The following is a 21849-nucleotide window of genomic DNA, read 5'->3' as shown; positions in this document are numbered from 1 at the left end:
TGTGCCCTGACCAGGAATCTAACCCATGACCTTTTGGTCTGCGGTACTATGCCCAACCCACTGAGCCGTGACCAGTCAGGGCTACCTCTGCTGGCCTTTATGTCATAGCTGTGAAAAGTTCTTGCTGCATGGCCTTGATCCAAACTGTGCAGAAATTACCACTTACTGCCCACTCTAGATGAATATGTCACAGAGAACAAAGTTTTCCTCCCTCTAGAAGGAGACAGAGAAACCATGTTACTTCTGAAAGAGGTGGCTGGAGGCTGGAGAATTTTAGGACCAGCATAAAATTAGTCAATCCTGTATTTTACAGTTACCTGGGATTTGGATTGAAAGCGGCAAGACTAGCAACTCTGGGAGCCCTGGAAACGGAAGGTTTGTCTGGGGGCCTGTGCTGGTTGGGGTATGGTGAGAGTGAAACCAATGCTCCGCTGGCCTTTTCCCTTTCTTGGCAGTGCTTCTCAGGAGGGAAGAGTTAGGCCAAACTAAGAAGCACATGTTGTACAATGGGCATGAAAATAGCAAATTCCTTTTCTCCTTTATGAGTTCAGATGTTTTGGTGTACATGATTAGCTATTTCTAGAGTGAGGTTTACTTGCCTGGGGGAACAGCCTGAGGCCAGGGGGCAGAAATTCAAGGCTCAAAGAGTGAATTTGGCAGACTTTGCTCAAGCCCTTGGCAAGATGCAGCAAAGTCCTCTTGCGGGTAGAATAGCTGAGCAACTCCATTCATCTCTTCACAGGTGGCAGAAGGGTTAATAGTTCAGCTTTTGAGGTCAAGCAGAACTGGGTTCAGTTTCAGTTTTGTGATTTGGAGCAAGTTAGCTATATACCCCTTTCCTCACCTTAAATTTAAGATTTTTTTTGCATTTGATGCACTTTGTATGGCGCCTGGCTCACAGTAAACTATTATTGTGATGATGATTATATAGCATTTCTGAGTTTATAAAGCATCTTCAAATGTGTTTCACTTAAGCCTCACAACAACCATAAGAAAAGTAGAACAGTATTTTTTTCCCCCTTTTTAGAAAGGAGGGGACTTATTCCATTGTAGGTTTGGATTTCTTTGGGATGTGACAAAAGCCACAGACCCCTCCACCAAATGCACATGTGCACAAAAATTTGCTCATAATTTCAGGGCTTCACCAGCCCCACAAAGTCCATCTGTGAACCCCGTTAAGAATTCTTGTCATAGGATATAGTCATGGAACTAATTTCATGTGATTTTAAGGCCCATCCACCTTGGTGATTCTTTTCAGCCTTACTGGCTTCTTGCTTGCCTCTCTCTCACACCCTTGCCTCTTTCTTTGTGGTCTGTTTATTTTTCAGGGACTGAGGGACAAACTTTTCGAAGTGCCTGTCTACCAAGATGGTTAGAAGCAGACTGGATTTTTGGGGGCGTGAAATACCAGTATGGTGGCAACCAAGAAGGCAAGTGATGTTTTCTCACTGGTTGAGATTATTTTTACAATTGAAGTCTGCAAAAGTTCCATGGGAAACTTTTTCCAGAGCTCAAGAGAAACTTCTCATATTGCAGGGACTCATTACAAATAGATCTTGGTATGCCTCCAAGAAATAATACGAAGTGACAGAGAACCAGACAGCCGTCACTCTGTGTCCTGCTCTTTCCCTGGCCAGGTGTTGCAGACCCATTCTTACCCTGGGTCTAACGCGTTAGACCCTGTACCCTCGGCAGGGTGAACCTTTCAGTTTTAGTTACCAGTAAATGTTGAACTATTTGAATTATAGTAAAACCTAAAGTTGAGATGATAGGAAGAATAATTCACTTAAGTATTATAAAAGTCACAAACCTGAAAATCAAGGAAAGAAACTTCATTTTTCCAGTAAAGGAAGCAGGCAAACCTTCTAGCTACTCCTATTAGTACCATGAAACATGATGCGAGGCAGCAGCTTGAGGCTGACTGTGGCCATTTTTGGTGGGCACAGATTAGGGAGGGAGCCAGCGTAGAAAAGCAGGTCCCTCTCCTCAGAGGCTGTGGGAGCTTGCTCAGCTTTGTAAGCCCTTTGTCCTGAGTCTCAGCCTCAGCTTTCCTTGATCTCCTGCTCTTTCCTCATTGGCTCCAGGAGCTTGCCTCAGAGAGCGATCTCTTCCCATTATTTTTCTCACTATGTCCCTGTGTACCTTTGCCCTGGCAGGGGAGGTGGGCTTTGAGCCCTGCTACTCAGAGGTGCTGAGGGTGGTCCAAGGAAAACTTCACCAGCCAGATGAGATCCAGAGAAGCGCCTTCTATGCTTTCTCTTACTATTACGATCGAGCTGTTGACACACACATGATTGGTAAGTTCATTCCAGGTGCCAGTGCAGGGAGGACAGTGGGCAAGGCTCTGTTGGGAAAGGGAGAGGGAGCATCTGAAATGCTTCGTTAGAGGTGACCCTCATTCAGTCCTGGGTGTTGAGTGACACTAGTTACTCAAATGGAAGGTGCATATGATTGGGAACCTTTCAGAGCTAGAAAATGGCCTGAAAGTTTAGGTATCTTTTTTTTTCTTACTTTTTTTATTGAGGTATAATTGACATAAAATGAAATGCACATACTTTATTTTTTATTAAAGTATAGTTGACATGCAATATTAGATTAGTTTCAGGTGTACAGAACAGTAATTCAACATTTATATACCTTACCAAGTGATCTCCACAGTGAGTGTAGGAACCGTCTGTCCCCGTACAAAGTTCTTACAATATTGTTGACTCTATTCCCCATGTCGCACATTACATCCTAGACCTGTTCATTTCATAACTGTAAGTTTGTGCCTCTGTTCCCCTTTACCTTTTTTGCCCACCCTTCCATCTCTCTCTCTCTGGTAACCATCAGCTTATTTCTTATATCTGTGAGTCTGTTTCTGATTTGTTTTTTAGATTCCACATACAAGTGAATTCATACAGTATTTATCCTCTGACTTATTTCATTTAGCCTAAAAATGCACATTTTAAAGTGTACAGTTTGTTAAGTTTTGACATAAGCATACACCCATGAAACCATTACCAAATTCAATATTTAAAACCATATATCACCCTAAAGTTTCCTCCTCCTCCTTTATAACTTGGTTTTTGCAATAGTAATGCTTTTGTTGAGCTGTAAAAATGTATGTCTGTGATCTCTCATGGCCTGAGATACGAATTTATTTTCTATTTTTTAATGTGTTTTTTAATGGGTGAAATTATTTATTGTGGTTAAATAAATATAACAAAATAGAATGTAAATAAATAAATAGACTGCATAGATTATATTATATGAATATCATGTGTATTTATCCCGTTCTTTAATGCTGAATATTTATTTCCTGTTTTTCCTTATTACAAATATCACTAGGATTAATTTCCTCATGTTTCCTTAATGCTTTTTGACATCAGCTGCTCTTCTGTTTCGTTGCAGATTGTGAAAAGGGGGGTGTTTTAAAAGTTGAAGATTTTGAAAGAAAAGCAAAGGAAGGTAAATGTCAGTGGCAGCCCTTGAAGGAGAGTCTGCAAGGCTGTGTCTGCCAAGTCCAGTGACCTAATGCGCCACAGTCAGTAGAAAGCCTCTCAGAAGGCTGGTTTCCTGTCTTTGCCAGGAGCTAAAAGCATTAAGTGGCATAGAGAAATAGAACAGGCTTTAGGAAAATGTGAAAACTATGTTTTCTACATTTCTGGGGTTTTTTTTTTAATTGAAATAGTGTTATCAATGTTAATGAAATACCAAGCACCAAAATATATGGGAAATAGCCACAGAGGCTTCCTGGAGAGAGTCCATTGAAAATACAAGTAAGTGATCTTATCCAGTGGCTCCAGAGCAATGCTAACTGGTATTTCCCTGTTCCCTGGGCCTTGGCACTAATAATATACAAGGGACATGGCTGAATTACACCTGAACAATAGGTCATAGAAATTTAGCACATAAACTAGGGCCCATGTAAATTTGAGTCCAGAAGATAGAACATCAGAAATGTGCAAGTTCCTAAGAAGCTGTGGTCCTGTAGAGGCCATCAGTGCACAGTTCCAGCCCCCAAGACTCCTAGGCATCAAACAATGGAGAATTCAGCTTTGCGTGTTCTAAGCCTATATTTGGAGAAAATTATGCACCTCTCAGTTGGCTGCAAACTTGAATTCACTCTTCACTCTCTCTCCCCTTCAGTGTGTGACAACTTGGAAAACTTCACCTCAGGCAGTCCTTTCCTGTGCATGGATCTCAGTTACATCACAGCCTTGCTGAAGGATGGCTTCGGCTTTACGGACAGCACCATGTTACAGGCAAGAGAGTAGAGAGGGGTCTCATAATAGACTTCTTATTTGGAAGTTGGAAAGAAAGAGTTAAGAACTTTTTGGGTAATCAGAGTGGCTTTGGTGGAATTGTGGGTATTTTTATTTGGGCTACGGACAAGCACCGTGCAAGGCACTGTGAATGTGGGGAATTACCTGGATGCGCTGGGAGCTGCTAAGTACACTACCAGGCATGCTGTTCTAGAGGTCATAGAGCAGAAGGCTGGCAGCCCAAATTGAGATGCCCAGGTCCCATGGATTATTCAATCAATTTTGCAACTCAGGGCAAGAGGCCATGAGGAAGAAATGGAATGGGTGAACACACAGGATAGGGTGCAGGCAAGTTGGAAGTGCACACTTCCTGAATCCTGGGCTTATATGTCCTGCCTCCCTCTGCTGCTGCTGACAAGTGGTTTCAAGTCCTAGAACTAGAGTTTAATCAAGGGGCACAAGGGCAGGAGGTGCCTGCAGCGATCACACAAATTTCCTCTATTTGGAGAGACACGGGGGCAGGTACACCGTCTGGTGGTATTAGCCCACTCAGCCCATTAGATGGTTTTACTTCGCAGAGGACATGAGGGACCAGAAGGGTGTCACCAATGAGTGGCTTATTTAAGACCTCGTAAATGTTGAGTGCCTTTTGCATATGTAGAGTGTTATATATTTTTTATGTGCTTCACATATTGTTTCTTAGATCTTGTCTTTCTGTTTCTGTCCATCTGTTCTAGAACATGAAGGCTCAACATTATCTGTAGTAACTTATTTTTCTATTCTAAACACATCTATTTGATCCATCTCACTTATCTTGTCTTCAGTGCCATAATTGAAAAATTGTACATTATGGTTATGTCAATGAAAGAATGTCTAGCATTAGAAAAAGTCTTACAAGAGTTTATTTGAGCCAAACTGATAATTACCGGGAAGCAAAATCTCAACAGATTGAGCAAATGCTCTGGAGGGGGGCAGTTCGCAGCTTATTTTATTCATTAGAATCAGAGGAGGCAATGTGAAGGTTACACGAAAGCATTGGTGGAAGGTCAGGGAGGCAGGAGGAAGCAAAGTGGGGGCATCTGAGATTGGATGAAAAGCAAAACAGACATCTTTTCCTGCGGTGGGGGCAGGGTAGTGAACATTTACAGTACCTCAAAATGGCACGTGGGCAACAAGACCACCGCGCAGCCTGCGTCCTACTGCCAGCGGTGGTTTCTTGGGTTTCTTGGAGGGGTCTGGAAAAGAAAATTACCCTGACATTTCGGAGATATGTTATCTCAGATGCACAAAGACAATTTCAAAAGTAAAGACTGACCTTTGTCAAGGAAGCTATAGGCCTAGGACATGACTACCCACCATGACCCACTTTTAGTTAGGAATGTTTATGTTCAGACTTCCCCGTGGGGTTACTTTCAGTCTCTGGGCCCACCACGCAGGCCTCCTCTGAGCTTGTCAGGTTTTACTATGTGACCCTTTTCACCCACAGTTACAAAGATGAGTAAGATGTAATATTTGTCCTCAAACGTCACGTGGTCTATTAGAGGAGACAGCACGAGGCAGTGTGGACTTTGGGGTCAAGTAGACTGTACTGTTTTTGAGTCTCCTCCCCGACCTTTCTTGGTGCCACTTCCTGTTTCCTCAGTTCCGGATGAGCTTATATTACCCAATTTCTTGTGTTATACAGATTTCATAAACTCACTTGTATTTGGACTTTACCTGCCAAGAACATCAGCATTTAAGGCTTGGACAGAGAGTTACTTGCCAGCACATTAGTACAGTAGTATTTAGAGCATGGGCTGTGAAGCCCATCAGACCTGGACTCAGGTTCTGATGCTGCGAGCTTACTGGCTCTTTGACCTTAGGTGCTTTACTGCCCCTCTCTTTCAGGGTCCTCATCCACACACAGGTGTTCTCAGAGTATCTATTTCATAGGGCTGTTATGAATTGAGATAATGCCTGTAAAGTACAATACCTGGCAATAGTATAAGTTATTAATGTTGGTATTGTTAGCAGTGTAGGCATTTCACATGAATTGGGGATAGATTGTGGATTAGAGAGGTTATCCTGAGTCTTCAGTACATAGTACTAAGTTAACAACATTCTCTACTTAAGCATCAACTGTAACCAAGTCATTTAAGGACAAGTTTCTGCCATATCTAGTGCCAGCATCCTTTTGTTCTTCATGAGTTCAGTGGCAGCAAAATTTAAATCTGGGGTGGACACTCCCCTGTCCCAGAGAGAGCTTCACTGTGCATGTAGCTCTAGGCCGTCAGCCTAGCCTCGGAGAGCATTTGATGGGGACACTCCCAGTTTGACTCAGGTGTCTCGGACAGACCTCAAGGTGCCATCCCCCCAGGTTTTGGCCCAGAGACTACACTGGATTTCCTCAGGTCACTAAGTATTGTGTTATAAAAACTTGGCACTAGAAAGACAGACGAGAACCAGTCCATTGGTTTCCAAATGGGTGTGTGTGTGTGTGTGTGTGTGTGTGGTGTGCCGGCATCCTTACACTACAAAAGCTTGTACAGCATGCCCGTGACACTGATAGAAGTGGAGCTGTCTGGTTGAAGCAGAGGTGGGGGCCTGGAATTCCTTCACCATTGGTCCCCCCTCTTTTTGAAGCACTTCCAAGGAACCCCCAGGATTCTGAAGAAAACAATTTGATAAACACTAATCGAATCCCCTTCTTATGTACCATATTTTTCAGACTATAAGACACACCCCCCCCCAAATTTGGGAGGAAAACGGGGGTGCGTCTTACAGTCCAAAAGTAGCTTACCTGTCTCGCAGGGGTGATGGGTGGGGGGGAGTGGAGCGGGTTTTTTTTTTTTCCTATTTTCCTCCTCTAAAACCTAGGTACGTCTTGTGGTCCGGTGCATCTTATAGTCTGAAAAATACGGTAGTTTAGGAAATGGGGTCTAAAATGGGTCACTGAACTGAGGCTCATCATGGCCTAGAATGCCTTAAGTACCTTGTTCAGTTGATAATTAGTGCTGAAGAAAATGCAGTTATTTACAGAGTATGAATTGAGGAGTTTAGTATGTTCCTTCCTTCCCCTAAATCTATTCCCAACTCCTATTATACTTAGTTTCAGGATTAGGGAAAGAGTGCAGAAGGTCCTGTCTGGAAGGCCTGGGTGAGACCACTTGTCTGGGCCGTAAGATTCGGGGATCAGCTTGACAGGTGTAGGGCAATAGGCCACGGCAGGAGGGAAACTTGCAGAGATGGGTAGTGGGGAAGCCTCCAAAGACTGGCTACTCCCAATTTTGCCTTGATTTGGCCATGTGGATGATCTTTGCAGGAATTCTCTGCCCGTGTTGTGCTTGCTAGAGTTGAACTTGAATGAAAATGTGAAGACTTTTGTTTTTCTTCCTCCTGACAGCTCACAAAGAAAGTGAACAACATAGAGACCGGCTGGGCCTTGGGCGCCACCTTTCACTTGCTGCAGTCTCTGGGTATTTCCCACTGAGGCCAAGCCTTTGCCAACAGCCTTTTTAAAGGGAGACGGGAGAAGACTCAGCTGTGTTCTGAGGTAATCTGGAAACCACCTGGATTGAAACCCAGCAGCTGGCTTCATCAGGAGGAGGCGGCTTTTGTAGACAGGTCTCGCCCTTCAGTCTAGAGATTTGAGTTTAATTAATTTTACACATCTAATATGAACTGTTATGTAACCATTCTGCTTGCACAGCTGGTACCGAGTCTAAATCTTTGAGCATGCTTGTGTTTCCCAGAGAGCCAAAATGAGTGGCTTTGGAACTTAACCCTGGAGAAGCCAGGGACTTATTTCAACCCTTTGAGTGCCTCATTTCTTTGGACATTTTAATTTTCCTCTTATATGCTAAACTCAGCTGGCTGATTGCATTCCCATGGCCTATCAACACCAGTATTTTTTTCCTCCCTGCACATTGCCCTGTCCCACCCTTGTCATACCCCCTTCCTCCAAAAGAGGGAAAAAATCTGGTTTGGCTTTTCATGTTAATTCAGGGGAAAGAAAGTCACCACCTCTGAAGTTGTGTGGTCCCGCTTTGTGCTAGCTCCAGTCAGCCAGCTGAGAGCCATCCTGACTCTCAGGAGGATGGAGAGCAACTCCTACCTGCACAGATGCCAGCCTTAAGAACGGAGGCTGTCCAGTCTCTAAGGACATGTTTTTGGAAGGTGTGGCTGCCTTGCATAGGCCACCTTCTTTTAATCAATTTTTTATAAGTTAACCGTGGGATTAACGAACATGTCCAGCCTTACAGGAGTATGTGTTTATTCAGTGCCAGTACCTCCTTCCGGGCTGTGTTTATAGTAATTTGTCATCCTGCACTTACTTTCTTTGTAGTTCTAAGGAACACATCCATACCCTAGCTTTGGTCTTTGGTCAGAGGCCTCTGGCTGTGCCATTCAAGGATCTGTATTTTGATTATAGCTCCTTTGTTTGCCTTTTAATTCTGTTGATAGAAGTATCTCTTCCTACCTGGCCCTGGGTCATTTTAACTAACATCTAAATTATTTGTCTAGTTCCAGGGTTTCTCATACATTTTTTCGATGATAACCTAACATTTGATTTGGTTGGCCGTTTCAGTTTGAATGCTCTGAGCTCTTCATCTTGTGAATTATTTTCCCTGAAGTTCATAATCTTGTATTTTCCTACATGACCATCACCTGCTTGTCTACCCACTCGAGTGTTCTTGGGCTTTAACGATCTGTGGACTGGCTCGTTTATCTTGGCCCTTTACCTCCAGCTACTTTCCAGCAGAGATCGTATCTCCCGGACTCGTGGCCTCCACAGTACACTTTCTTTCCTCTCTCACAAAAGATGTTAAATACCTGGCCCTCACACTAGTTCCTGCGGAATCTTTTTTTTTTTTTTAAGTTTTTCCACCGAGTCAACAAGTATTTAACATCTGATGTGCAAGTAACTAGGCAAATTTCTGTATCCTCCTCCCCCAAATTTTAGTTGTTTTTTAAATTCAGTGTGGAATTTCTTCACTCTTCACACTTTCACTATACCAAGGTCACCTTTATACCTATTGTCTTCCAGTGGAGTAGAATCTTTAGAGTTGGAAACAGCCTCAAGATATAATCCAATCTTCTAACTATTGCAGAATTCTCTTAACATCTCTAGTCTCTAGCTGGTTCAACTTCCGGTTAGGCGTTTTCAGACAGCTCACTCCATTGGGACTGCACTGGTGGTACAAAACCCCCTCACACTGAGCTGGACTCTGCCTTCTCAGTGGTTTTCTTGAATCCCTCCTTTCATAGCTGTTGAGTCTTTTGAAGAAAATTCCTCCAAGTACTTTGCAGCCTCCTCTTTAATGTAACACATGGCTTCTCGACCCCTTACCGTTTTTGTCACAAAGGCAGAGTGCTAGAACCAGTTGTGTGCTAGATGTTGTTCCACATGATTAGGGAGAGACCAGTTTCTCTAATAGAAACCATGTTGTTTTCCCAAGAGGTCAGCTGTGTTCACTAAAACTCCTCCAGCTTGATGAGTCCCTGGTCTTGGTTACTTTTTTTTCCTCTGAAGCTTTTCTCATAAACAGGCTGTTTAGACTTTGGTCATTCCAAGTACTTTCAGAACTCTTGGATAGATGCATTAACTTCAGAAATGTATCTACATATATTCTGATAACCTTGAGTAGAACATTTGGAGAATTAACCAGTTTATACATTTTAGAACCAACTTAGAATAAGAATTTTTATTTCTTAGAGAAAATGACTTCTCTATAATGTCCTTTCTGCCCCGTAGTGTACCTTTTGGGCCTCTTACTAAGTAATCCTGTAGTGTCTGATATTGCTGGTTTCCTTTTCTATAAATGTGTTTATATATTTCAAGTCCTTAGGACATGGCCTGGCACCCATCTGTGTGTTCATTATCGTCATTATGTGGAGGGCGTCCTCTGTGGGTCATGGAGGTCATTGCGAGGTGTGCCTTACAATTCTTCCTATCTTGCCTGATTTTATTTGCATACTTTTGGAGAATTCATGTTCTCCTTACCTGGGTTACCTTTCAGTTTTTTGGAAGATGGCCGTTTTTACCCTATAGATGACCTTTCCAGGCTCCGCTAGTAGTCATGCAACTTCCACAGTCGTTGATTCTACGCACGTTTTTCCTGAGATTCCAGGAATGTTTGTGACGTTGTCACTTTTTTACTCTAGTATCTTATAAGTTTTCTACACTGTCTGAAAAACTCTCCTGCAAACCCATTTCATCATCAAAGCAGACTTTTGGGCAGAATGTTCTTTACTGTGTACAAAGCTAATGGATCCAAATATCTCTTCAAGAGGCCTCTCTGGTACTGTGAAGCAAGCTTCTCAAACACCCCAGCCCCCAGCTGCCACCAGTCTGCAAGCAAATGAACAAATTCTGCTGCTAATTAGATTTTCCTTTTTGACGTGGTTCCTGATTCAGGTCTTCAAACCTGTGCAATGAAATTACTGTTTTATTACTCAACAGATGGAGTCCCAGAGAGGAACCACAAATAAAATTGAGGTCTGGTGCTGGGATAAGGAAGGAATAACTAGCATTAATGAAATTTGGTTTTCTTTTCAGAAAGTCCAGTGCCCCTATAGTAAAGGTTAAAGCCATTTGTTAATTTTAAAACAGCAATTCTAACACAAATGCATAAATTGAATATTTCTAATTCTTATCTTTATGAAAAGAATAACTATAAATTTGTGACTAGCATTTAAAAAAAACTGTATAAATCTTTAATTTAGAGAGGATTGTTAACAAGTAAAAATGAATGATACAGCACTGTAGTAATTTGTTTTAGTAATAAAAAGCTCTTTTCAACAAAAATCATAATAGTCTTTCTTCGGGCTTTTTCTTGTCTTGATTTTATATGCCCTCCTCACAGCAAACTGTCACTCATTGTTTGGACTCCATGGGCCCACGAAATAAGGGAGAAAAAGAGACTACAGAATGCAAATAAAAAGTAAATTTATTAAATTAAATCTTGAAACTATGTGATGCTTTTGGGAAAAGTGTTCATGTCTCTTCAACATAATCTCCAGAAGAGGAGCATTCATCTGCTTGCAAAGGCCATAATCTGTTCCTAAAGAGAAAGGAAACGGAGTGAGTGATCCTCTGTAAGGTGTGAGGGCAGGTAGAGAAAATACCTGCAAGTATCCAAAGTGATTAAAGCAAAAACTTAGCAATCAGTCCCAGATACTTTTCCCAAGAGTCCCTCCAAAAGGTCTTTAATTGGTTATTTCTCCAGGGAAAAAGGCTGACCAAGCTGCCAAAGGAGTTGAAACATCTTTATCTTTGGAAGCGTCTATGCACTATTTTAAGCCCTTCCTTATACTATATAAAGTTACTACTTAGATGGGCCCTAGCACCAACAAGCTCATCAGGGACTTTTTCCCTCATAACCAGTGGGGGTGATAAAATAACTTTATAGCCAAGAAACTAAGGCAAGTCTTGGCAAAGCCATTCCTCAGTGAGTGGCTCAGCCTCCCAGCGAGCTGCAAGCGCCCTCTTACTTTGAGTGGCGCTACCGCGTTTGTGGCCTGCAAGCCCCACGTCCTGAGCAGCACGAGCGGAGTGGCTCTGGTGGAATAGAGCCTCTTCAGCAGGTCAGTAGCAGCTAGAAGAGCGGTGTTGTGACGCTGTCTGTCCGTCTCATAACCTGTGAGGTGGCTCATGGAACCTGGAGGAAAGAGGAAGGTTACATCCCTAATCCAGTAGTGAAGTTTTTTTTCTTTTCTAGAAAACAACGTACATGTATGTTCACATCTGGCTACTGAGGGGCATTTCAGGGCCCTGATGTTCCCTAACTGCATAACCTCTGGATACTTCTCTGAAGTACCTGAATCCTTACCTAAGTCTTTCCCATTGAAGGCGGCAATACTGAGGTGATGGACCAAGCTGGAGACATCCCCAAAGCCCATGTTGACACCTTGTCCTGCAAGTGGATGGACTCTGTGGGCTGCATCCCTAAGAACAAATCGGAGCTTAGGTGTGGCTTCCGGCTACCGAGTGGGGGGGGGGGTAGCCCTGCTCTGCTATGATCTTACCCGATGAGTGCCAGCCGAGGCCGGACGTACTCAGCAGCATGTCCCAACCCAAGAGGAAACTGTACTCGGCTCTTGGCGTCCACCCTGGCTACACTAGGAGGCAGCTGGCGAGCTGAGACCTTGGTGGGCTTCAGAAAGGCAACGGCATACTGCAGCACGGTGCTGGCCGAGTCAACGAGGTCCGTGTGGTTAGCATCACTCCACTGAGCAGTCAGCCACAAAACAATGGGAAACTGCATCAGTGACTGGCAGGGAATTAAAGATTCAACAAGGGAAATGGTACCTAACGTGCCTAAAATGATCTGGACCACAAGTGACAAGTCCCTCAAATACATGCAAAACCCAGCTTCCCGTCACTCCCCATGGGTTTTAGGATCAAGTCAAACTGCTCCTGAGCTGCCCCTGCCTGCCTCTGAGCTTGACCTTTCACTTGTCCCCACCCCCAACCTGCACTAGACAGTGTATAGCTCATCCTCTGACGTCCTCCAGCCTCCGACATGCCCCTCTGCTTAGAGTGTCCTCCCACTTCTAGTTCACCAGCATCTCACCAGTGGCTGTCGGCTCTTTATAACCCCCCCTCCAAACTCCTGTCCACCTCACATTTCTACCACTGTACTGAAATTGTCACTTACATGCTTTTCTCCTCACGTGACCATAAGCTTCCTACAAGTGGGGACCGTGTCTCATTTATCCATCTCCAGACCCGTTTACATAGAAGGCACTCATAATTATTGCTAAATGAATGCACTGCAAAGGCCCGTGCCAGGGATATGTGCTGAGTGACCCAGAGGAGGGGACCATTGATCTTGGAAGCCACTTGGGTATGCTCAGTCCCCTTCATCATTGCTACTACAGAGCAGGGAAGCTGAAGCGCTGCAGTGTGAAGTCACGAGTGAGGCAGCGAGTTTGCTGGTTCAAAGCACAGTCGTAAGGGCCAGCCTCATCTCAGAACCCGGCTCTGCACTAGATGTGTGACCTTGGGCAAGTTTCCTATCTCTAAGTGAGCGATGTTAACAGTACCTACCTCAAAGGGTCACAGATTTAAATACAAAAACACAAGTAAAACTCTTCACCGGTGCCTGACACATATTAAGTGCTCAATAAATGTTACCAATTTACTATTAGTGAATTTGGATAAATATAGAAAACTCCAAAAATACTGTGCCATATTATGTAAAAACTATATTACTAGAGAATAATCATTACTCTTTGTTGAGCCTATAATGTACAAGGTACATTGCAAGCATTGTACATAAAGTCTCTCATCTCAAGTCTTTACACTTTTATTATTACTATTAACCCCTGAGAGGTTGATGAGCGTATTTCCATTGTTCAGATTACCGCTAGGACCAGTATTAAACCCACATCTATTTAAAGCGCACTCTTAAGCTCCCTAATGAAATGTGCTCAGCCTGTCTCCAAAACCCTTCTGATGAATCCAGCTTCAAAGGTTCAGGTACCTGGGACCTAAGAGCTGATCAAGATTATCCAAGTATTACAGCTTCAAAAAAGGCCAATGCTATCTACCACCAGAGCAGCTGTTTCAATTGGCTAAATGAATGCACTCCCAAACACATGACCCTCTAAAGAGCGCACAGGCACTGATGCCCCATGGAATCCAGACCACGCCTTCCAGTGACAAAAGGGCAGCTGGCTGGCTAGTTCTTCTTCCTGCTCAAAACCACCTTTCCGTGCCTACCCCTGCAACACATCACCAGGTGGACGAGCTGACACTCACAAAGGCAGAGTTGATGGCATCCACAAAGGTTTCCTCATCCATGCTGACCAGTTCTGCTGCGTGTTCATGGGATGTGGACCAAACCAGGGAACTCAAGGTGTCTGTGAGCTGTCTCAAAAGAACAACACCAACACTAAGGGCTAAAATTTTGTTCGTGCGCACTCTCGGGCCTAAAGGTATGAAGGGGAAATAAAGCTAGCCTGGGGTATTCACTTGAAACCCAAACAAGACTGAGAGAAAATGAAGTCCTAAAAAGGGGAAGGTTGGATGTGTTTAAGCAGACTAGCCAGGAGGACTTCTTACCGGGAGCAGAGCGATGGGCCCCGAGGGAAGAAATCTCTGCCAGGCTACATTGTTCTCTGTGGCCTATGATAGAGAACAGGTCTTGTGAGAAGTACACGTGTTAAACACCCACAGGGCCTTCAGATGGTGGGCTCAGGACCTTACCTCTGATAAATGCAGAGTAGCCACCACAGCAGACTGGTCATAGTTCCAGCTAACATTCTGGATTCCAGCAGCTTGCCGTACTGCTGAGTTGTGACCATCGGCACCAATCTGTGTGAAGACAAGAGCCTGCTAAGTCTGACAATCTTTTAATAGATGTAACTGTTCCAGAGGTTTGCCTCTGCCTCCTAGAGATTTCTCAAGTTCCAACTGCGGGCAAGCCCGTCTGTGGCAGGCAACTTTTTACCTCGCCTGCCTCACTGACAGCCCCTGAAGGGGAGTCCCACACAGAGGACCCCAGCCTCAGCCAACGGACCGCAGCTGGACATCTGATCCATGAGGTGCCAGCCACAGGTTAAAGAAACTCAGCCAAGTCCTCTTGCAATTTGAGCTAGAACGCAACAGGCAGGTCTAGAGCTGAACAGTCCTGATGGAAGGTGAGGAATGGCTGCCATGGGAAGGGGGAAGCTGACGGGGAAAGAGGAAAACATGGAAGATGCAAGGAGATAAGGAACTTACAGGACTCCCGACAGGGAGAGAACAGCCTCAATTCCTGACACTCTGGTTCCTGTCCCTGTGAGGCCAGCTGTCCTCTATTTCATGACCTAAGATGGTCCAGGAGAATGCATCCTGTACAGGGTTTACAACAAGACCATCTTAACTTGAGCTGGCTTAGTAGGTACTGGTCCTTATAACCAAAAGCTTTGCCTAAAATTAACATCAACTTTGGCTTAGGTGTAAAACTAGAGGTCCCAGAATTGAGGATAAGGTGTGGACATGCAAGACCCCTGGCGAAATAAGAATCTTCAACTACCAACAATTTGGTCTGGAGGGTGCTGCCATCACCTAGGGTAACATGGACCCAAGGGCTGGAGTCTGCCGTGGACAGTGGGTCAGGCCAGGTATAGCTGGCGGCTCTGCTCCTGTAGAGAACAGTCACTCGGTCTAGGGAGGTCAGAAGAGAGAAAACAAAGCATTAGGAAGGCGGCCCACACAGGCTGAGGAAAACCTTAACCAAACTGAAGCATGGCCCCAGGACAGCTGTCTCTTGTCATTTACTCCTAAACGAGAAAGTAAGATGTAAAACCAAACCAAACCCCCAAAAGATCCCCTTGTAATCAGTGCTGTACTCTGAGAGCTGATAAATGACAAAACCCAGATGGATGAATCAGTGTCAAACAGAAACCAAGCTCTCAATGAATTACCAGCCTAGCCCAGGCACCGCCCCCTCTGGCTCCTCTAGCTCATTCTACGCTCAGGGAGCCCACGTGTGCTTCTGGAGAAAACAGCGGGGGAAACACCACAGGCACAATCAGTTTCATGAGATTTTTCTTCCCACTTATCTGATCATAAAAAAGACACGCTCACTGTTAAAGTCTGCACACAGAAAGGTTTAAAACGGGCGGGGGCGGGAATCACCCCCAATCATACCACTCAGAGACAACTCCAGTTAAAGCTTTGCCGATATAGCTTTCCAAGCAATTTCCCATGGGCGTATATGCACACACACCCCCTCACACACACAAATGGGAGCATATGACACATGCTATTTCTCACCAATATATTACGGGACCCGTTTCTAAATGACTAAATACTAGGTCTAAATTATCTTGAAAAGCCGCACAGGAGTTCATCACATGGGTGAGAACTACTGTCTCATAGCAAGAAGCGTTTCAGTTGCTTGCAATATTTTTCTGTCTAGAACCCTGAAATATTTGCAAATCACATATCAAAGAATTTATATCCAGAATATATAAAAAACTCTTACAACTCAAAAATAAAGACACATAATCCAGTTTAGAAATGGGCAAAAGATTCTGAATACACCTTTCTCCAAAGACATACTTGTACAAATGGCTGATAAGCACATGAAAAATGCTCAACATTATTAGTCATAAGGGAAATAAAATCAAAACTACAATGAGATACCACTCCGCAGCCACCAGGATGGCTATAATTTTTTTAGAAAAGGGGGAGGGCCCTGGCCAGGTAGCCCCGTTGATAGAGCATCAGCCCAATATGCCAAGGTTGCAGGTTTGATCCCCGTTCAGGGCACATATAAGAATCAACCAATGAATGCATGAATAAGTGGAATAACAAATCGATGTCTCTCTCTCTCTCTCCCTCTCCTTTCCCCTCTTCCTTCCTCTCTCTATAAAATCAATTTTTAAAAACAATTTTAAGGGCAAGGAAAGTAAGTATTGGTGAGTATGTGAAGAAATTGGAACCCTTATATACAGGGTGGGTGAAAAGTGGGTATACAGCTGTTCATATGGAAAATAATACAATAATTAATAATACAAAAATAAACTGTTTCACATGCAACTGGAAACCTACTTTGGCCCACCCTGTACTGGTGGTGAGAAAGTGAAATGCTGCAGCCTCTTGGAAACAGTTTCATAGTTTATGAAAGTGTTAAACAGCATTATTATATAACCAGCAATTCAATTCCTAAATGTTCACCCAGAAGAAATGAAAGCTTATGTCCACACAAAAACTTGTACCCAAATGTTCACAGCACTATTCACCATCACCAGAAAGTGGAAATGGCCCGAATGTCCACCAACTGTTGAATGGATAAACAGACGTGGTATATCCACGCTGTGGAATACATTTGACAATAGAAAAGAACGGAGAACCGATACATGCGCCACAACACGGATAAGTCGCAAAGACATGGTCCGTGGGAGAAGTCAGACACAGAAGAACACAAATGGTATGAGTCTCTCTCTATGAAACGTCCAGAGCAAGCGAACCCTAACAGACAGAAAGTGGACAGGTGGTGCTGCGGGCTGGGGGTGGGGTGGGCAGTATCAGAAATGGGCACGAGGTTTCCTTGTGAGGTAACAGAAGTGCTCTGAAATGATGTGGTGATGCCGGCCCAACTCCATACATGTAATAAACACTGTTGAACACTTAAAATGGGTAATTTTTAAAAATTTTTATTTATTTATTTTTAGAGAGGGGAAGGGGAAGGAGAAAAAGAGGGAGAGAAATATCAATGTGTGATTGTCTCTTGTGTGCCCCCTAATGGGGACCTGGCCTGCAACCCAGGCATGTGCCCTAGACTGGAAATCAAACCGGTGACCCTTTGGTTCGCAGGCCAGCACCCAATCCACTGAGCCACACCAGCCAGGGCAAAAATGGGTAAATTTTACGGTATGTAAATTCTGTAAAAGAAAAACAAGAAAAAAGAAAAGGAACAACCCTGGCAAAAGTACCAGAATGTTTCCTTGTGGTGGATATTCAGTATCTGTAACAGGGATCCTTTCTTCCAGTAAGTCCTAGAATAATCCTAAAGCGGTTCACCCTCCAGAGGACGAAAGGAAGATGGAAGGGGTGGGCGCCTCACCTGACACGGCCTCCAGCTGCTTAGTGAGAGCGTGCATGATGACGTCGTTCTCCACGATATAGCCCATGTCATCTAAGTTATCCTTATCGAACATGATCAGGGCCTCTGAGCAGGCATCCCACACCTGGAGACACAAAGGGGAGGTCTGTGTTACAACCCATGGAAAAGGACACAGTACTCCAGCGAGAAACAGAGGACTGCTTTCCCAAGTGACAGAAGCAGGAAAATCACAATGTCAGTCCATCAGGCAGGATAGAGGTGAGGAGAAAATTCTCCTGGGAGTGCTCCCCTCCACTTCCTTAGACCGAGTGTCAACTTTGTCTGCTTCTTCCCACATTTGCAGAAAACCTGGAGAATGTGGACTCCAGTATTTTAACACAAGACAGACCAAGACATCTTGCCAGTAGGGATATGGGAGCACCTGCATTCGCCGGAACGCTCTGTATCTCATGTTGCAGATGTGGTCCCAGGCACCAAAACCTACAAAAGAAAGGATCTATATAGAGACCACAGCATCCTGCCCGGGCTCCCCTTTGTCCCTCCATCCTGTTAAGTGAGGGGTTGTTTTCAGTGTTCTCCATAACAGAAATACTCTCCACTTCTGTCCTGTTTGATGGTAGGAGCTAAGCTACTCTGTTCCCCAGTTCCGATTATACAGTATGCAAAAAGACCCAGCTTTCATGATCAATAGGTCAAATCACATTAAAGTAGCGGAAACGGCCCTGGCTGGTGTGGCTCAGTGGACTAAGCGCCAGCCTGCAAACCAAAGGATCACCACACCAGTTTGATTCCCAGTCAGGGCACATGCCCGAGTTGTGGGCCAGATCCCCAGTAAGGGGCACGCGAGAGCAACCACACATTGATGTTTCTCTCCCTCTCTGCCTCCCTCCCTTCCCCTGTCTCTAAAAATAAAGTCTTTAAAAGTAAATAAATAAAGTAAGGGAAATAAACAAAAAAACTAATGCCATATTGTTCTTTTTCCTTTATCACCCTATTGAAGTTACAAACTCTATGGATAAAGACTATTTGTTGTTGAACTCCATGGCACTGAAGAGATTCATTCACTGAGGAAATATTCATAGAGCCCCTTCACTGTGCCAGATACAATTCTAGGTACTGAGCAAAAAGCAGGAAACCAAATGGACAAAGTCCCCACCCTTCTGTAGCTGATGATATAGTTTATTATTTATAATAAGAAACAAATACATAATACAATGTCAGGTAGCAGTAAGTGTATGAAGAAAAATAAAGCAGAATAAGGGGCGAGAGTGATACAAGAGTCCACGTTTTAGACGGGGTGGCTCTAGGCTGGACACCCTGAGGGAGGAAATTTGGCAGAGACCTAAAGACAGCGAGCTAACAGCTGGTCTGTGTGCACACGTGCGCCTCCATCCCTGGGGGTGGCCAGCCCGAGGCCCGCGGGCCGCCTGAGCCCAGGACGGCTGTGAGTGCGGCCCAACACAAAATCGTAAATTTACTTAAAACATTATGAGATTTTTTTGTGATTACGTGTTGCAATGCATTTAATGTGCAGCTCAAGACTTCTTCTTCTTCTTCCAGTGTGGCCCAGAGATGACAAAAGGTTGGTTACCCCCACCCCAAAAGCATTTATTACACAGGCTCTCTAGCACCCTAGAGGGCCAACTCTGGGAATGAAGGGAGCGCTGCTACTGGAAGTGAATGGTCATAATTAGTTCATATAGTTTTAGTTCCACCAATTCATAACAACCCAACATTACAAATAAAGTCAACATGATGGACCCACATATCGCAGAGATGTCTTCCTCAGACTGGGAGTTGGCACATTAATAATTTCAGAGGCCCTCATCTTCAACTATGCACCAGACTACCAACCCCCACCCCTCTCTCCCACCCATCTCAGTGCACTCCCTCCTCACCAGGTGCTCTGGTGACTCCGCCCTATGGGGCACACTGGAAAGCCAGGAGAGACAGGAAATTGGTTCTAGGAGAGAGGAGGTTCTACTCACTACTGAGAAGGGTTGCCGAGCCAGGGGAAATGGAGCTGACCCTGTTGCTGTATGTTTCTGGCAATTTCTCCAGTACTTTCTTGGGACCTGCTTCTAGCAACAAGATTTTCTTATCACGAAAGTGAATATCATATCCTAAAAAAAGAAAGAAAAATTTTGTATCATTTTAGGAAAATAAAAATTTTAATTCTTTTTCCATTTCCAAGAGAAGCAACAAACTGGATACAAATTTCTTACACTATGCAGAGCCCTAAGCAATAACATACACTGTACCACCATTTCAGCACGCAAATCACGGTGGCACCCAGTGTAAGGCTTCTGCAGACAGTCCAACATCTGCCGTCTGCAAAGAAGCAAATTATGGCAAAACCCATAACGAGCCAACTGAATTGCCTAGAAAGGAAGAGTGAAGTAAAAAAAGTAAAACTGTAGTATTTAGACGTCAGGTATTTCCAATCTCCAAAGTATTACATCACTGAAAGTTGCAAATCCTGTTCAACAGAACAATGTAGTTAAAAAGCAAAATTCACGGTCCTGGCTGGTGTAGCTCAGTGGATTGAGCACAGGCCTGTGAACCAAAGCTGGTGCGATTCCCAGTCAGGGCACATGCCTGGGTTGCAGGCCAGGTCCCCTTTGGGGGGCATGTGAGAGGCAACCACACATCAATGTTTCTCTCTCTTCCTCTCTCTAAATAGGTCTATAAAAGAAAAGGGGGCACAAATGCAGACAATTGTGCCTACAAGTCTGGTCCTAAAACATTGTATACAGAAGTAAAAAGGAGAGTTGGGGGGTCCATTACTGGTGTCTGCAGCATATTACAGTCAGTCCCTCCACAGTGTCTCAAGAGGATATAGGAGAAAAAATAAGCAGTAAGTTGCTGCTGCCAAAAAAAGAGGAAAAATGTGATAGGATTCCCAGATTTTGCTCCCCAACACACACACACACACACACACACACACACACACACCATGACTGTCTATGCAAGGTGTTTAAGATGGTAAAAAATGTTAATAGGTAAAGTCATTAGAAGACACTTAAACTCTTCCCAGTGGTTCTCATTCTCAAAGTGTGGTTTGCAGATCCCCATCCCAGGAGGTATTTGCTAGTAATAGGCCCCACCTGGCCCTGTCCAGGTGGCTCAGTTGGTTAGAGCGTCCTGTACACCAAAAAGGTTGCAGGTTTTATCCTCGGTCAGGGCACAGAAGAATCAACCAATAAATGCATCAATAAGTGACAACAAATGATGTTTCTCTCCCTCTTCCCATCTCTCTCTCTCTAAAAATCAATGCATTAAAAAAAACAATGGTAAGTGGAACTTTATGGTATGCAAGTTATATTTCAACGAAGCTGTTAAAAAACAAAAAGCACCTAACCCAATGCAACAATGCCTTATTGCTTCCAACTAAATAACCCTGAGCAGGTCTGTTTCCCCACAAGGTGGAAGGACTCCTAAGGTACCTCCCACTATTGAAGCCTTCAGAACGACTATGAACCAAACGCTTGCCCTGGGGCCTGGAGCTTCTCTGGGGAGGGAATGGGGCACAAAATCCACAACGCTCAGACTTTGGGAACAGTGCCAGGGTTCCCACGATCCTCACCGCTCCTCCACGGCCGGCCCCGCTCCCCGACCCTAAATGGCCTTGGATGCACTTACCCAAGGCACAGGCCATAGCGGCGCCCACCAGGCCTCCACCCGACACCACCACATCGTACACGATGTCTGCCAGGGCGCCGGCCCACCTCCGACAGGGGACTAGAGGGCCTCTCCAAGTAGCTGCAGGTGCAGCCCCTAGCCCGCTAAAGGCCAACAGAGCCGCCATGGTACCGACTGGCGCCACGCTTGGCACCCCGTTCGTCTGCCTTCGGTAGCACTTCCAGAGCAAAGCCCTCCAATCACTGGCCACCTCAGCCCCGTGGTCTCAGACGGGAAACAAAACGGGCAAGAGAATACGCCAATCGGAAAGCGATCCTTGCCTTCTTGGGCGGGACGGGTTGGAGGTTCCCTGGGCAGGGGACTGATTAATGCAACCGCCTGGGAGCCAATCATAACCCATAACTAAGAAGGGGGCGGGG

At 44.6% G+C, this 21849-nt stretch overlaps 2 protein-coding genes across 10 annotated transcripts in view; one reads left to right on the top strand and one right to left on the bottom strand.

The window, feature by feature from the left end:
* Positions 1-9264, top strand: part of ENTPD5 (ectonucleoside triphosphate diphosphohydrolase 5 (inactive)) — a 35995-nt gene extending 26731 nt beyond the window's left edge. For all 9 annotated transcript variants that reach the window (XM_024567780.4, XM_045201777.3, XM_045201779.3 and 6 more), the window contains 6 exons: positions 314-375; positions 1329-1430; positions 2157-2297; positions 3394-3450; positions 4132-4247; positions 7630-9264. In XM_024567780.4, coding sequence (XP_024423548.1) covers positions 314-375; positions 1329-1430; positions 2157-2297; positions 3394-3450; positions 4132-4247; positions 7630-7716 — 565 coding nt within the window. In that variant the 3' untranslated portion in view covers positions 7717-9264. The remainder of the gene's footprint in view (positions 1-313; positions 376-1328; positions 1431-2156; positions 2298-3393; positions 3451-4131; positions 4248-7629) is intronic.
* A 1898-nt stretch (positions 9265-11162) lies between these two features.
* Positions 11163-21655, bottom strand: COQ6 (coenzyme Q6, monooxygenase). The gene is made up of 12 exons (XM_024568326.3): positions 21431-21655; positions 19777-19911; positions 18210-18268; positions 17789-17912; positions 15251-15381; positions 14440-14547; positions 14296-14358; positions 13993-14100; positions 12255-12457; positions 12059-12174; positions 11721-11887; positions 11163-11290 (listed from the first exon to the last, which is right to left on the bottom strand). The coding sequence occupies exons 1-12, from the start codon at positions 21594-21596 to the stop codon at positions 11261-11263; spliced, it is 1410 nt and encodes a 469-aa protein (XP_024424094.2). The 5' UTR covers positions 21597-21655; the 3' UTR covers positions 11163-11260.
* Between the last annotated feature and the right edge of the window lie 194 nt (positions 21656-21849).

Source organism: Desmodus rotundus, chromosome 7 (genome assembly GCF_022682495.2).
Source record: "Desmodus rotundus isolate HL8 chromosome 7, HLdesRot8A.1, whole genome shotgun sequence".
NCBI lineage: Eukaryota > Metazoa > Chordata > Mammalia > Chiroptera > Phyllostomidae > Desmodus > Desmodus rotundus.
Note: the sequence above shows the minus strand (reverse complement) of the source record. Positions and strands in the feature narration are given on the sequence as shown.